The sequence below is a fragment of the Protomyctophum parallelum genome (assembly GCF_964188405.1).
Source record: "Protomyctophum parallelum genome assembly, chromosome: 13".
Taxonomy (NCBI): Eukaryota; Metazoa; Chordata; class Actinopteri; order Myctophiformes; family Myctophidae; genus Protomyctophum; species Protomyctophum parallelum.
In genome coordinates, this window is record NC_139708.1 from 47,005,232 (window position 1) to 47,022,290 (window position 17,059).

Consider the following 17,059-nt stretch of genomic DNA (forward strand, 5'->3'; position numbering starts at 1 on the left):
ATTACAGACTGTTGAACATGTGCTGACCAGCTGCCCTATATACCGGCCACCGAATGGCGACCGTGGGCTAATTGACCTAGACAATGACACACTGGACTGGCTTGCTGCAACGGAGCTGAAGGTCTAAGAACATACGACAGAAGAAGAAGAAGAACTTCCAAAGCAAACTACAGTATCAGGACATCTCTACCTTGAACCATTGAACCTTGAATCAGTAATAAAGTGTAGGCTACTACTAATTGAAATTAATGCATCTCTTTCTGTCCCTTTCTCTCTCCCCCCTCTCTCTCTCTCAACCCTCATACGGTAAATTGAGGTACAACTCTTACTGAAAGTGTAAAAATGGAGTATTATCGGAACGGTAAAATGTCGGTAGCTCTAACCACCTCTCCATTGACCTCCATGTTGCTGTGTAGCTGTCGTGTGCGTGGCAACAGGTTCCCTGGCTCCAACAGGCCCTCTCCTCCGCCCACTCCTCCCCCTCGTCCCTCCTTCAGAACCGACACAACATCCTGAGAGCTGTCGCCCAGCTGCAGGTAGGACGTTCATTTAGACCCCAGGACCACTCTACAGAACCATATGTTTCTATTTATGTATGAACCCATTTAGACCCGAGGACCATTCTACAGAACCATATGTTTCTATGTATGTATGAACCCATTTAGACCGGAGGACCATTCTACAGAACCATATGTTTCTATGTATGTATGAACCCATTTAGACCCGAGGACCACTCTACAGAACCATATGTTTCTATGTATGTATGAACCCATTTAGACCCGAGGACCATTCTACAGAACCATATGTTTCTATGTCAGTCGTTCTCAAACATCTTCATGTGAATTATATGTAATTGGCCGCCGACCCCCCATCTCAAAATATGATGTACCTGAGAGCGTAACGGGAAAACTTAAACGTAAACGGGTTCCATTTGGTTTCAATCTGAAACTCTCCCAAGAGTTACATCTGCATTTACAAAGTTAATTTACAAGTAAGTCCACACAATTAGAGAATGTAAAATAATTGTTATTTTGATCAACGTTTGTCTGTTATCTCTCCTACCACATCAATACAGCACGAAATTGTGGTCAGAATCTTATCCAACGACAAAACAAAATATTCTTTAGTTTTGGTTCCGAGAGGCTAAATGTCATCAAATGGTGGTTTGTGGCTCAAATACCAAATAAATAACGGACCTCGATATGAAAACGGTATAGAAAACAACCACTGCTCTACTTCCATTGTCTTCTGTTAGATTCCTGCTGCATGTACTGTACTGTACTGTATATGTCTTCCAATTCATCTTCCTCTCCCCTTTGTGTCTCCAGTCGTCCCTGGGGACTATGGATCTGGGCCAGGTTTACTATGAACCCCTGAAGGACCGGCAGGGAAACGTCTTGCTAGTTACTGTCAAGGACTTCCCAAACCCTCCAAGGTTAGTAGTGTTAAAAAAACATCTATTTATAAATGCACCACGTCTCCGTACGTGTGTGTGTGTGTGTGTGTGACTATGTACGTCTGTAATCCACGTAACTCGAGAATCGTTCGCCTCACCGACTTCAACTTTGACACACGCGTTCCACACCACCACAGGGAGTGCAGTGCCTGGTGTGTCGTATATCCGGTTGTCCAGAAACAGCACAAAGGCTTCTTTCTGCCCCAGGCTCTGGACAGGGCCCAAATTAGCCAATTGATCACACCTGATCACCATATATGAAGCTGGCCTGTTCCGACGTCATAATGGTGTTCTATCATTCACAATGATGCGCGACCTCGCCCCTAAATAGCCACTTCGTGTCATACTCATGTCATCACATAACTCCATACTGTATGGCCAGAAAAGGAATACAAACACACATATAATTCTGCGTAAAAAAAAATGGGTCCATGTTTTCCTTTCCAATACATTTCCGCAGCCTTCCCGACCCTCCACTCCACTGGGTGCCGCTGACACGTCTGGAAAAGAACCGCGGCAGAACTCCTCTGCTGCCGGAGCCAACAGCCATGGACACACTCACAGACCAGCTCAAGGTTCATTTGTTTGAGAGAGAGTGTGTGTGTGTGTGTGTGTGTGTGTGTGTGTGTGTGTGTTTATGTCGAGAGAGAGAGAGAGAGAGAGAGAGAGAGCGAACTGAGCACTTTTACCGAAATGTATTGAGCAACCGCGGAGATCAAGTGTATCGAATGTACTCGTTTATAGAACTTCTCGGCTCCGCTCTGCGCGTCACAAAATGCTCCCACAAACAATCTGAATTCAATCAGCAAATCAGCCCAAACAGGACAAGACAAAACAAAACAAACCAAGCCACAGTGGAAGAAAACTGAACTAATGAAACAATCTCTCCTCAAACCTCACAACAACCACCACCCCCCCTCCCTCCCTCCCTCCTCCACCTCCACCTCGTTCTCTCCATCAGGGACGTGCACAGATAGACGTCAAAGGGGGGTTTCCCCCGTCTGTAAAACAACTGCCCTCCTTTTCATAGTCTAATATTTTCGGTGGTGAGGTGACCACCGAACTACAACATGACGTCACTGAGCCGCGGTGAAGAGCAAACCCACCGCTCTCCCCAGCCCTTCTCTCTGTTTTTACTCACCACCGGTCCACGATATTACAGCACCACCGGAGCGGTGGTCAGCTCACCACCGGAGCGGTGGTCAGCTCACCACCGGAGCGGTGGTCAGCTCACCACCGGAGCGGTGGTCAGCTCACCACCGGAGCGGTGGTCACCTCACCACCGAAGCGGTGTGGAAAATCCAGACTATGAATAGGCCTTAACACTCTCTCCCTCTCCTCTCCTCTCCTCCCTCCAGGAGAAGTTGTCCTTCCACAGACACAGCATCCAGTGGGCCCAGCCGGGGCTCTACGTGGGCATCCTGAAGCTGTGCAGTTCTGTGGAACAGATCAGGGTTCTGGTGCCACAGAGGCTGCCCAACCTGCTCTGCCACACGCGGGTTCGCCATAACCCGCACGTGTCCAGGTATAACTTATTACAACGCCTCTAAAACCAGCCGTTCCCAAACTTTTTCATGTCAAGGATCGACCCCCCAAATTGACATTAATTATTAAGCACAGATTCTCAGCCCGTTTAATTTCAAGGACTCCCAGTTTGACATGCATTATAGGCTACAGACCCCCATTTATTGGCATTTCTATCTCTGGGACCCCAATTTATATTGAAAAATCAATGTTAATTTAACTCTGAGAGTGTACAAATGAAAACTACAAATGAAAACTGGGGACCCCCTGGAACTCCCTCAAGGACCCCTGGGGGTCCCCGGGCCGCACTTTGGGAATCACTGCTTTAAACGGTGTTGATTTCGGCAGGAAATTTAGATATTTAGTTTTAGTCATAGTCTTCTTGAATCGTTTTCATGTAGTTTTTTTTTGTCACATTTTAGTCACCTGGAATGTTTTAGTGTTAGTCTAGTTTTAGTCGACTCCAATACCATAAGATTTTAGTCGACTAATTCTACAGTTGATTTATAGTCACTAAATACACTAAAATGTATTTTGGCAGGCCTTGATGCCGTAGTAATGACTGATTTGACACTTAACCCATTCTGACCTGAGATCAGATTCTAAAAATTTCTTCTAGTTTAGACAGTTTTCTGAAAAAGCTATGTTTCTATGTCAGTGGTTCTTCGATTTTTCTAAAATAGCAGACCTACAAGCTCGTAGCGCGCCACTCGGTGGCGCGCTATGAGCTTGTAGATCTGCTATTTTTCAATAGCTAAAGCACGACATGATGCCAACACCAAAAGGGGTTCCTGCGCAAAATGGGTTAAGATAAAAATAGTGCCTGCTTGTTGCGATCCACACAGGGAGGAATGGACGTGGCTCCAGAGCCACATCTTCAGCACGGCCAGCGGCGACAGCGCTCAGAACCTGCTGAGCGGAGCCGAGGACGACCTGGGCCTGATGGAGAGCAGCGGCCTCGGAGAGTTCAGCAGAGCCCTGAGAGCGGCCGTCACTCTGCTCCTGACCAAGCTCAACATCCCCCTCTACAGGGTAAACAGCACGTTACACCTCAAATCTCACACCCTAATAACCCTTGTTTGACGAACTCCCAATATGGCGCAGGATCTATTTACAATTTAGAATTTAACCGCTTAATCCAGAGCGATTTACAGAGAAGCGAGAACAACACATGGTAATGCATCAAATACATGTACTGCATGTATGTATGGACACCAGTAGTTCTCAACCCCAGGGTATTTTTGAAAATAGCCGATCTACAAACTCACAACGCCTCGCAAACTCACAACGCCTATCTCAACTGAACTCCTACAATTCCAAGTGCCTCTAGGGTGGTGGGTCCCCAGTTCAAATGTGATTATTTTTGGGGGTCCCAGCCTGAAAAGGTTGAGAGCCCCTGATCTACACAGTAAAATCCTGAGTGTTCAGTTATAACACCATGAGACTCTCTCAGCGTTGCAGAGTACCTCTGCTCATCTGAAGCTAAGAACTTTTGAACTCTATGATTCTTACAGCCCACTGTACTGACTGTAAGTGGGTTCTTAGGCCTGATGTCGAAATTTAATATTTCATGTCAACGACCCCAAAACGTATGTAATTGGCCGCCGACCCCCATCTGAAAATATATTGTTCCAGGAACCTCCCTAGAAGCAAAGATTCGTTAAAAGCGTTCGCTTTGAAAGAATATATATTCAAAGATCTGAGCTTGTAGATCTGCTATTTTTCAATAGCTAAAGTATAACATAATGCTTAAGTTGAAACACCAAAAGGGGTCCCGTACAGAAAGGGTTCATTTATCTTCCGAGATAAAAAAAAAAATCCAAAACGCTATACACACAGATGTTCATAAAACAATGGCACTATAATTACGGGTTTGTTGAAACACAAGATCTGGCATTCATCTATTCCGCGATTACAATGCAGTGTGATGCAGAGATTAAAATAGGATGCATTTTGCATCCCAAAACGCAGTTTATAGTTAAGGGACGCAATAAAACAACAACCTCTGCATCCACAGGATGCACTACTGTACTGTTTTTTATTCCACATACCACATTATAACCATATAAAATGAAAGTTAAATGCTGCAATTTGTCTCCTAATATGACTCCTATAACGTGGTTGAAGTGGGACTCATAAAATGTCCCTGGGACTCATCTAAAAGACCATCCCTGCATCCTGGGACTCATTACATTGAAAACCTATTACGTCACTGATGTCAGTCTGTCTGTCGCAGGCCTATCAGTACGGGGTGTATTACAATGCAGTGTGATGTCTGTCTGTCTGTCCAGGCATGTACAGTGTGATGATGTCTGTCTGTCTGTCTGTCTGTCTGTCTGTCTGTCTGTCTGTCTGTCTGTCTGTCTGTCTGTCTGTCCCAGGCCTATCAGTACGGCGTGTACACCCGGGAGCTCCTGCAGTTCGGAGACAAGGTGTCGATGCTTCTCCTGCTGCCTCCCAGCGAGGACTTCAGCTCCAGTTACTGGCCTCTGGTGGGGACCAAGGAGCCTGGCCTCACCATGCCACTGCAGGTCTTTGAGCTGGGTACGCACAGAGCCATCTAATAGAAGAGTTACGATACGGAGGGGTACGCACAGAGCCATCTAATAGAAGAGTTACGATACGGAGGGGTACGCACAGAGCCATCTAATAGAAGAGTTACGATACGGAGGGGTACGCACAGAGCCATCTAATAGAAGAGTTACGATACGGAGGGGTACGCACAGAGCCATCTAATAGAAGAGTTACGATACGGAGGGGTACGCACAGAGCCATCTAATAGAAGAGTTACGATACGGAGGGGTACGTACAGAGCCATCTAATAGAAGAGTTATGATACAGAGGGGTACGCACAGAGCCATCTAATAGAAGAGTTACGATACGGAGGGGTACGCACAGAGCCATCTAATAGAAGAGTTACGATACGGAGGGGTACGCACAGAGCCATCTAATAGAAGAGTTATGATACAGAGGGGTACGCACAGAGCCATCTAATAGAAGAGTTACGATACGGAGGGGTACGCACAGAGCCATCTAATAGAAGAGTTACGATTGTATTTTGGCTATTTTCAGCAATGACCAGACTTATACTGGATCTCTTGTCCACTAACTTGTCTCTTCCTAACATTTTAGGCTAGTTTTTATTTGTTGACGAAATTGTCAATATATTTAGTCTTAGTTTTAGTCATCAACTCATCATAGCTTGGTTTCCATTTAGTTTTTGTCAGTGAAAAAAGGTAGTAGACGAACTAATAATCATTGGAGAGGTTGTATATCTTGCATCCATGTTGCATCAGCGCTAGAGGACTTTGCAGACTGCACACACACAGGCCTATATGCTACTTTCTGCGGAGCAACTCCCAAGTACCCGAGGGTGGACAATTAGAACAGCGGTGTGCAGGACACAGAACATAAAAAAGTGGGACGACTAAAGCAGCTATATCTCTAAAATAATGAGTGCTCCGAAAACTGGGGCTGACGTGTGACAGAAGAGCAGCCTATACGTATATGCTGCTCTAAAAATATGCATTTAGGGTCAACTTAAACGTAAACTCAAATCTAAAAATCCAATGTCAAAAGTACTGTTACTTGGAACTTTAAAGGACAACTTTAGGTTTAGGTTGTTATTAGAGAAACTAAAAGGTGAGTGTTAAATTTCTTTAATTTGCTGCTTTCTTTCGTTTTAGGGGTTTTAGCTTTTTTTGACAGGGGCATTCGAGCATGGGGCTAAATATGTATTTCTTCACAAAATGTTATGGCGATTTAAATTTACTATATTCCTAATAAACTCCAAGAAATTACATCTGGCCACGGAAGATCACAGGATCTACTGAATGTGAAGGTAGCCTACTGGGGGGAAGGCTTATACTGTGTGTATAGGCTCAATATGTCAGTTTGTCACATTCTGTTGGCACTGTTTCTTTATTGTCTATGTACTGTGTGATCTGTTTGTTTGCATATGTTTTATGTATATCCTGATGACTGCTGTGCACAAAACAAATTTCCGAAAGGACAAATAAAGTATCTATCTATCTATGAACCTTGGTTGAAAAAAACTAAAGTTGTTGAAAAAATAAAATGAATAAAATAAACCTTTAGCTATTTTTTTTAAAGTATTTATTTCCTTTACAATTTACAATTTAGGCATTTAGCAGACGCTCTTAATCCAGAGCGATTTACATTAAGCAAGAACAAAAAAGCATGGGAATACATCACATAAAAAGCATTTATCATGAAACATGCGTAAGCTAAGAAAGTAACAGTGGAATATCTATATAATGAAACTATACATATAAACTATACATATATAGTTTATATGTATAGTTTCATTATATAGATATTCCACTGTTACTTGACTGACCCCCGGCTCTCACCCTGCAGTTCACTTCTGGACGTACGAGCGAGACTTCCTGTCCCAGTATTGCCAGGCTTGGGTCAGACTGGAGCTGGACACCCATCTGGCTGGGCTGGCTCTGCGAGAGGCCCTGGATACTAAAGAGGTACAGGAGGCCCGCGAACGCCTGGGCCACATCACGCAGCTGTTACAGGTAAATGGTGACATTTATCCCATTCTGATCTGAGATCAGATTCTAAAAATGTCTTCTACGACAGTCGATTAGTATTGATTTGGCCAGCAAATTTAGATTTTTTACTGTTTACTTTTTAGTCATTAGTCTCTTGAATGGTTTTCATTTTGGTCACCTGGAATGTTTTAGTGTTTAGTGTCGACTAAATATCGTCAGATTTCGGTCGACTAAATATACAGTTGATTTAGCCGACAAGAATGTGTTTTGCGGTAGAGCGCGACCCTCAATCACCCATTGGAATGTAAATGCATGCCTTTCAGCCTTTGTATCCTACTGTCTGGCAGGTATATCTCTTTGTATCCTACTGTCTGGCAGGTATATCTCTTTGTATCCTACTGTCTGGCAGGTATATCTCTTTGTATCCTTCTGTCTGGCAGGTATATCTCTTTGTATCCTACTGTCTGGCAGGTATATCTCTTTGTATCCTACTGTCTGGCAGGTATATCTCTTTGTATCCTTCTGTCTGGCAGGTATATCTCTTTGTATCCTACTGTCTGGCAGGTATATCTCTTTGTATCCTACTGTCTGGCAGGTATATCTCTTTGTATCCTACTGTCTGGCAGGTATATCTCTTTGTATCCTACTGTCTGGCAGGTATATCTCTTTGTATTCTACTGTCTGGCAGGTATATGTCTTTGTATCCTACTGTCTGGCAGGTATATCTCTTTGAAAACCTTTAGTGCTACGATTGCGCGCGGGGAGACAATTAACACATCTTGCCTGCCCAATATGTAATTCCTGGAAACGCCACTGCCGTGGACACGATGGTGGACACGACGGCAGCCACATCAAAATCCAATACATTCTGTTCCAACGGTTCATACATGTATCATTCATAAACCATCCCATTCCATTTCAACTTCCTTCCTGCAGCGTCTGGACGCAGTGTGGCGTGATTCCCGCTGGATCATGGACTGTCTACAGTGCGTTCGCTCCCGGCAGTGGGTGGGGGCGGTGCCCCTGGGCCTGGTGATGGGAGGAGACCCTCCTCCACCTCCCGACACAGAGGAAGAGGAGGGCAGTCTGACCGCCAGGCTGACCTGGCCGCATCGGCTACAAGCACGGAGAACGGTCACAGGTACGACTGTTGACAGTGGAGGAAAAAAGTGCTCAAATGTTATGTTACTTAACCCATTTAGACTTGAGGACGATTCTACAAATACCTTTTAAATCCTGACAGTTTTCTGAAATACTCATGTTTCCATGTCAGTGGTTCTCCAACTATTTCATGTCAAGGACCCCCAGAATTATGTATTTGGCCGCCGACCCCCACCTGAAAATATGTTGTTTCAGGGACCCCCCCAGAAGCAAAGATTTGATTTAAAAACGTTCGCTCTGAAAGAATATATTCAAAGATTTAAAGTTTTAAATTGTATACAAATCTATTTTCAAATGAACGAAATGTATATAGGGCTGAAGGTATTATTTAGACAGCCAGCAATGGGTAGAACGCTCCCAAAAATGTTTATCTTATTATTATTAATCTCTGTGACACATCTAGAGGCCGCAATCTGCATTCAAAGATGTCATTGGTTGAAGTACAAATACCTTACACCGCTGGATGTTGAGGAGGATTATGATTATCCTGATGTAAATATTTATCTCCTCGTCTACAAGACCTCATTTGAAACTCTTTCCCTTCCAGAGACCTTAGTCACCGTGATCCCTGCAGACGTGGTCAGTGTCTCAGAGGTCTCCGCTCCGCCCGGAGGCCTGCTGGTCGTCCAGGAAGAGGCCGCCATGGTTCTAATGGAGGGCGTGGCCAAGGGGGGGTACCCCGTTGACATCAACGCCCAATCGACCGTGGACCTGACCACCATCGGTCAGTCGGAATTAGGATGCGAAAGCGCTCTAATCCAGTCGGTAATAGAGCCCGCTGTCGTCGGCCAGTCGGGCTTGGTGGAAGCAGAGCCCTACGCCAGCGGGGACATGGACATACAGCCCTACAGTAGCGGGGACATGGACATTCCACCCAGCATCAGCGAGGTGATCGAACCCATGGAGATGGCGGAACTGGTGCACATCCTGCCCACGCTGAGCCTCATCGACGAGGAGAGCCTTCCGAGTGACCCGGCGGCGCCGTCGGTGCTGGAGATGCTCGAGAGCTTCGGGCTGGGAGTCGGCGAAAGCCCCGCCGCGTTGTACGATTTGGAGAGCGGCGAGTCGACGGCGAGTCTCTCGCGCCACTCGGACACCTGTCCTAGCGACGACGGCGGCGGCAGCGGTGGGACGACGGCGGAACTGGGTGGTTGTTGGGAGGAGGAGGAGGAGGAGGAGGTCTGCGAGAGCACCGCGCCTCTGCCGGGTCAAGGCACGACGCCGTCCGCCGTGCGATGGGACTCCTCGCCCCCACAGGACGACGCGGCGGCCGTGTCGCTTCCCGACACGGGGAACGGCGTTCCGTTGAGGAGCCAGGTGGAGTGGGACAGCTCTGCTTACATGTCCTCCTGATGAGGAGCCAGGTGGAGTGGGACAGCTCTGCTTACATGTCCTCCTGATGACGTCTTTTACGAGCCACCGGATAACTTGCTCAAGTCTGGATTCTCGGTGGTGGGGTGACCACCGAACTACAACATGACGCCACGAGCCGCGGTGAAGAGCAAACCAACCGCCACCGCTCCAGCCCTTCTCTCTGTTTTTACTCACCACCGCTCAAATGTTATTTTGCGGTGGTCAGCGGCGGTCGCGGTGGTCAGCTCACCACCGAAAATCCAGACTATGAATAGGCCTTAAGTAAGCTTTGTGTGACTTTCAGGCACACATCCTCCTCCTAACCACTAAATACATCCCTGCTGTTGCCCCGGCGCCTACAGGGAAGGACTTTTTTTTCTCTTCTAGACGGTGCTGCAGTTTGCTCACACAAACACATTTTTGGGTCATTGTAATCCTTATTCTACAACACACAGAGCCTAATTTGCATGGCGTCTTATGTCTTATGAATAATAAGAAAAATCTTTTTTCTAACGTTTTTCTTTCAAAGTAATAAAAATGCCTAATAAGATTAGTCATACCGCATAAGACGCCGCACAAAATATGGCCAAAGTATCATATCTATTCTACAGTATGCTTGAGAATCTGTTTGTATAGAGGGTATGGCGTGTGACAGTTTTGTCTGTATACGATAAGCTAGACATCCTTTACTTTCATTTTCACTGGTACTTTTGGCTCTTTGGCTAATCTCTATCTCAAAAGGTATTTATTCAAGTTGCATCACGAGTATTGAATATCACAGACTGGATATGAGGTTTTCATATCAACCGAAACAATGACATTTATCCCACAACAACTTACTACTATAGGGAAATCTCAAGATCACAACCTGTCTGTATTAACTTCTACCTATGTGATATAGGACTCAGTGCATTAGAGAATCTCATGTGAACAATTACAAGTTTATATTAGAAGGCTACTTTAGCTAAACTACATTTTGAGGTAAAAAAACAGGAGTGTTAAGCTAAAGTGAAGAAAGCCACTTATCTCCTGCAGGACTGAGGATATTGATATCATAATAGTATAATTATTGTTGCTTTGCAGTCAGCAAACTATTCACTGTGCCTGTCTGCACTTTTGACATTTACTGAAACAATACTGTTATAATGCTGTTAATTCAATGGTTTTCTTTATTATTAGTATTATTATTATTATTATTAGTATGTATTGTATGTAGGGGTGCTGGCATGGATGGGGTGACATTTAACAAATGACACTTGTGGATATAGTGTGTATATTTGAAAACGGTTTTAAAAATGTTGTTCAACTGATAATTTGTATTATTATTTTTCTTATTGGGTGCCGGTTACAGACTGAGGCTACAACCTTGGATATGTCATCTGATTTTGAAAGAGTTGGGGGGGGGGGGGGGCTTCTACACACATGTTCACGTGATTATTCATGACTTAAAAACATTAAAATTCACCAATTTGAAGTGTCTTTGATTGTCATCTTGATCAAACTATTTCTAGTGTTAAGTGATAGCCTATTTTTTGGTTCAAACTAAACGTTTTCCACACTTTTTGACTGCCAGGATTCAGAGCGTTTTTCACCTATGAGAAATCAGAATATTCTGGATCGCTCCATTCCGCACACGGGTGCCCTCAAATTAATGGACCTTAAGGGTCCATTTGGTTCCATTTGAACACTCAGAGTTACAGACCTGTTATGGTCATTCAGGGCCTATAGCCCTTTCTGTGTTTCTGGTAATATTATTGTCCACTCATTGTGTATGTCCAAATAATGGAATGGAATGTTTTTTTGTTTATGTTGTTTTTGTTGTGGCTTTCACTTTATTTATTTTTTTAAACTTTATGGAGGGACAGACAGTAGGCTGACAGGATATGGGGAGAGAGATTGGGGGGGGGGGGAAGACATGCAGTAAAGGTCGTCGGAATCGGGAGTCGAGCCCGCGGCACACTGCCAGACTGGGTTACCAGCCAAGGTGCCTGGACCGCTGAGCCACGGCCCAGGCCGCAAAAATGGAATGTTGACAGAAATGTCCACCACACGAGCCAACATGGCGATGACCCCTGATCATGATCCATACAAAATGGTCTCCTATAGCTCCTCTACAAATGGTCTACTATAGCTCCTCTACAAATGGTTTGCTTCTCCCCTGACAGAGTTTTAAAGAATATATTATTACAGCCTATAAGCTGCTGCACAGTTTTGGCATTGTGACGGACTGTCAATCAAACTTCTTTCACACGTGTTGTGAATGACCTGTCTGACTGAATGTGAACGTCATGGCACTTGCACACTGATATAGGAGAACAGGTGGCAAAAAGAAAAATAATAATTATATATATATTTATTTATTTATTTAGAGAGATATTACTACTAACGTGCACAGAACAAGTTTGACACTTTTATGGCGAAATGAATCAACTCAGTGCACAACCCCTTTGTTATTGTTACCTAAATTAAATTATACCTATAGTTTCCCTTTACAGCTCTACAGTATATTTGGATGATATAGTAATCATTGTTGGTGCTTATTCAATAGCATTTGTCAGCTTAATAGTGTTCTCCATTTGAAAATGCATTTTCTTTCTACTAAAAAATACTTTGGGGGACAGGGAGCCTTGTTACTGAACAATAAATGATTGCTATATAGAGCCCACCATGTATCTTAACTTAATATTGTTGTTTTATGGAAGATGACTCAAATCACGAAGGGAAGGTGCCAGGTCGAAAAATAAAACTTCTGGGAACTCAGATTGGGAGCGTACCTATGTTCCCCAGGTTCTATGTTCCCCACCATGCAAAAAAATGTCTTTGTTCCCCACTTAGAATAAACCTAAAGCAGAAACCTAACCTAGTCATTTTAGTAATTCTAGTAAGACTAAAGGACTGTCATTTGGCAACAACTGGAGTGGAGGGCACAAGACCGAAGGGAATGGAGGAGACTCATCAATGGCCTATGTTCCTCAGGGAATTAAGTAATTAATAATTAGGCTCAGACTCTTCAACAAAGATGTCAAAAACAAACATTCTTTGTTCTGTATACAATTGTATAGTACAAAAGTCCTTAAACCAGAAACCTATAACGCATATTAAGGTAAATGGGGAACATAGGGGTGACCCCCTCAGATTAGCTCTGGCCAGGTCTATAGGTCGCTGTGACACCCAAAACTAGCCGCGTGCATGCGCACCACACGCCGCACAGCACTGAGCATCCCACAACACACACACATCTCTCCTCATTTTGACACCGGGCTGCAGCAGCACCAGGAATGCCCTGCCGTTCGCAGTGAAAGCAAATTGATGAAAGAAGATATTTCGCAATATTGGAGAGAAACTTAACAGAGCTTTGTATCTAAAAGAATGGTAAATATATAACATATCTACGGAAACGTATACTGTCCAGTCCTGGTGTAATAGGCTAGAGATTTACCGATACGATAACAAACAACGTAGCTATATTAGTTGGACTTCGCTGTGTCCTCTCGTGAGCTCGTGAGCTCGCCAGCTGGAGGATGGCGTCACTGGAATGTGCGGCGTCAGCTGAAGGTACGGTGTGTGTGTGTGTGTGTGTGTGTGTGTGTGTCACAAACCACAATAATGGGTTCTTTATTCTGGGCAGTATACATTTCAACAGCTTCTGTGTTTGTCCGTTTTTGCCTCAATGAGCAATAGCCTACTTGCATTTACAAAGTGTTATCCAAACGACACATAAAATAAAAATAAAAACAAAATAGTGAAAACATAAAACATGTGGTTAATTGCGACTGAGCATTTCCTGTCAGTGTGTCGGGCACCCAGGTCTCGTGGTGACATCATCAGGGATGGAGAATGGAGATGTGGCGACCCTGATGTCATAGTAAATGCAACCTTGCAGTTAAGCCCATATATGGAGATCCCTGATCCCTGTCAACTCATCACTATTGGCCAGTAACTCTATCTGACCTCAAACCTCAAACCCTTAGATCTCCATATATGGATATATTTCAGAACCTGTTCTGACATTCCATATGTTGATCCTTCCCAATCCATCCATCCTATTCGATGTCTTCCTTTTGACTTATACCTGTCAAACTCTAGACGGGCCTGCCCAAAATTAAGTAGTGCAGCCCGGCAGCGAAAACTAGAGTTCTCCACAGGCCCAACTGTCCAAACTCTAGACAGCTCCTGCCCCAAAGTTATTAGTGCAGCCGCGCCTGGGCAGCCGGCGAAAACTGTATTAGTTTACCCTTTGGTTGGTTTGTAAACCTTTTATATCAATAAACACAAGACGTGTGTAACAGCATAGGTTTGTTTATTCCGCCATCTTGGATCTCATCCTAGCATGAACTCCCGTCCCGAAGTCTTGCGGGACTATACCAGTGTGCAACAGGTAACAGGTAGTCTGTGCTACAGTGCCACCGTGTCGTGGTAAATACATGCAGTATGTTACAACAAGTTCTCAACAGGCTCGAAAAATTAAGGCCCGGCCCAACCTGGGCTCTCATCAAACCCTGTACTACACTCACTCAAGAGAAATGTCCCCGCTACCACCCTTAGATCTCCATTATACTGTATGGAGCTGACCTGTTCTGACATGTTGATCTGACCTCATCAAACCCTGTACACTCAAGACATGCTCCTTATACTGTATGGCCAGTACAGAATTCATTCCATGTTGATCTGACCCCTCCCATGCCAAAGCTCCAGCGCTCGCCCAGCAGTCTACATAGCCTACATTCAATTCTATAGAGGGTATGCGCGTGACCTGGAAGTTATGCGGGAACGCCCACTGAGTGGCAAAAAAACTACTTTCTGGCCTTGACAGCCCATTCATCCAAACAGAAAAGTCCTGTCTGATTGCATTAAACAATGTTAAACTCACCAACATTGCAGCTGTACGAAAAGCTTGAATTATCCTCTATCTGCAAAGTTTTAGTTTCATTCCAATCCACCATAGGGGATCATCTCACAGCTTCACAATAATGACTTGTTGCCATCCATTGAAACAAAACATAAACTTAACAGTGTACTTATCATGTATCATCATCACTGTGGTTGATAATCAATCGCCATTTTTACACACATTTACCTTCAGATGTTCACCTGTCCACAACATGTATGGAATACATGGAAGAGAATCTCCTAGCATCTGACTTCCTACTTCCTGCTTAGCAGCTTGCTTAGCAGGGGAAGTGGGTTTACCCAGGCTATGCTTCTGCACTGTATTTCCCTGCATTGCACCAACAAGAGAATTAGCACCATCTAGTGGCAGCATTTTGTGTTCTTTCCACCTGCACATAAATATACATAGCCTGCCCTACATCCTACTAATAGTGTCTTCTTGCTAATGCTATAGCAGGAATGGATAAACCTTCCTTAGCTCGACCTCCTGAATCTATGGCTTAGAAAGATGATGAGTGAAATATACTGATACGTACAGATTAACAGTATTTTCTGGAAATAAACAGTGGTGTTGGAGCCGGTGTTGATAAATTAACTGTTTCACTGCCTGCAGAGTCCAGTGCCGGCGGCGATGACCTCCTACGAATCGTTCTGGTGGGGAAGACCGGCTCGGGCAGAAGCGCCTCCGGCAACAGCATCGTGGGACGGACGCCCTTCCGGGTCGCACTGTCGCCGCGCTCCGCCACCACTCGGTGCGAGAGGCAGACCACCGGGGCGCTGGACGGGGGGCGAAGAGGCGTCGCCGTGGTCGACACCCCGGGGTTCTTCAACACGTGCCTCTCTCCCCAGGCCGTGACGGCCGAAGTGGGCCGGTGCGTGTCACTGGCCTCGCCGGGACCCCACGCATTCCTGCTGACCGTCCAACTGGGCAGGTTCACCCACGAGGAGAGGGACACCCTGGAGTGGATCAAGGCCACGTTTGGGCCCGCCGCCACCCGCTTCACCATGGTGCTGTTCACGTGGGGAGACCAGCTGAAGGGCAAGAAGAGCATCCAAGACTTCCTGAAGGAGAGCGACGAGCTGTCGGCCCTCGTGGACAGCTGCCACGGGGGTTACCACGTCTTTGACAACAGCGGCGGGGACGGACAGGACGCGTCGCCGGCGGAAATGCCAGCCCGCCCGAAATGCCCGCCGCGGCCGCAGGTCACGTGGCTCCTGGACAAGGTGGAAAAGATGGTGGCGGAGAACGGAGGCGGCTGCTACAGCGTGGAGATGTTCCAGGAAGCGGAGAGAGCCATCCGACTGGCACAGGAAGGGATTCTGGCGGCGAGGGCCGGCATGCCCACGTGGAGAGAGGCGGAGCCGCCGGCGGAGGAGCAGCCAGAAGACAAGGGCACCGAGTTAGAGAGGAGGAAAAGGATGGAAGAGGAAGAGAAGAAGGAGATAGATTTTGCTAGGAAGACCGAGGAGAAACTGTTCTGGTGTGAGCTGATGACCGCCCTGGGGAAAGGGGCCGCGGAGGGGGCGGGGATCATGGGCAAGGGGGACAAGGGGAAACTGAAGAAGGGGAAGGTAGTGCAGAAGGCAGCCGCTCTGGCCACCAATCCTCTCACGGTCAGTTCGGCCGCAAAAGTGGTGGGCGGCGCGGTCAGAGAAGGGAGTAAAGTGTTGTACAAACACCGCAAAAGCCTTGGACTTTAGAGCAAGGATTGTGTGTGACTGTACTCACTAATAGTGTTAAATCAGGGAGTATCAAGCTGGGGCCTATGGTCTTTTATCAGTCACTAACATTTTATTGGTGGTGTGTAAAGTGAAGATAGCTTATTATAACTCCCTCACCTAGCGTTGTTTTTGACAGCAGATTTTAGTTTTAGTCATTAGTCTCTTGAATGGTTTTCACTTAGTTTAGTCACATTTTAGTCACCTGGAATGTTTTATTGTTAGTCTAGTTTTAGTTGACTAAATCTACAGTCGATTTAGTCGACTAAAATATATTTTAGCAGGCTTTGTGATGCCGTCGTAATGACTGTTTTTACACTTGCTGAAAATAGCCGATCGCGTCGCATTGTGAGCTTGTAGATCTGCTATTTTCAGCATGCAACGAATCGTAAAATGACTTCTACATTTCAACATTTCAGTCTAGTTTTTATTT

General features: G+C 45.4%; 3 protein-coding genes across 6 annotated transcripts in view; all 3 read left to right on the forward strand.

Moving 5' to 3' along the window:
- The window catches only part of LOC310869527 (ankyrin repeat and fibronectin type-III domain-containing protein 1), a 28,920-nt gene extending 17,534 nt beyond the window's left edge, over positions 1-11,386 (forward strand). For all 4 annotated transcript variants that reach the window (XM_083780308.1, XM_083780306.1, XM_083780307.1 and 1 more), the window contains 9 exons: positions 417-536; positions 1,329-1,435; positions 1,917-2,031; positions 2,815-2,981; positions 3,826-4,012; positions 5,362-5,524; positions 7,361-7,527; positions 8,440-8,644; positions 9,212-11,386. In XM_083780308.1, the coding sequence (XP_083636434.1) occupies positions 417-536; positions 1,329-1,435; positions 1,917-2,031; positions 2,815-2,981; positions 3,826-4,012; positions 5,362-5,524; positions 7,361-7,527; positions 8,440-8,644; positions 9,212-10,017 (2,037 nt within the window). In that variant the 3' untranslated portion in view covers positions 10,018-11,386. The remainder of the gene's footprint in view (positions 1-416; positions 537-1,328; positions 1,436-1,916; positions 2,032-2,814; positions 2,982-3,825; positions 4,013-5,361; positions 5,525-7,360; positions 7,528-8,439; positions 8,645-9,211) is intronic.
- The window catches only part of LOC310869848 (histone H1-like), a gene marked incomplete at both ends in the record, with an annotated part of 720,118 nt that overhangs the window by 398,262 nt on the left and 304,797 nt on the right, over positions 1-17,059 (forward strand). The window lies entirely within an intron of this gene.
- On the forward strand, positions 13,539-16,608 carry LOC310869582 (GTPase IMAP family member 7; the record flags this gene model as incomplete). Its single annotated transcript, XM_083780394.1, has 2 exons — positions 13,539-13,572; positions 15,521-16,608. The coding sequence occupies 2 exons, from the start codon at positions 13,539-13,541 to the stop codon at positions 16,606-16,608; spliced, it is 1,122 nt and encodes a 373-aa protein (XP_083636520.1).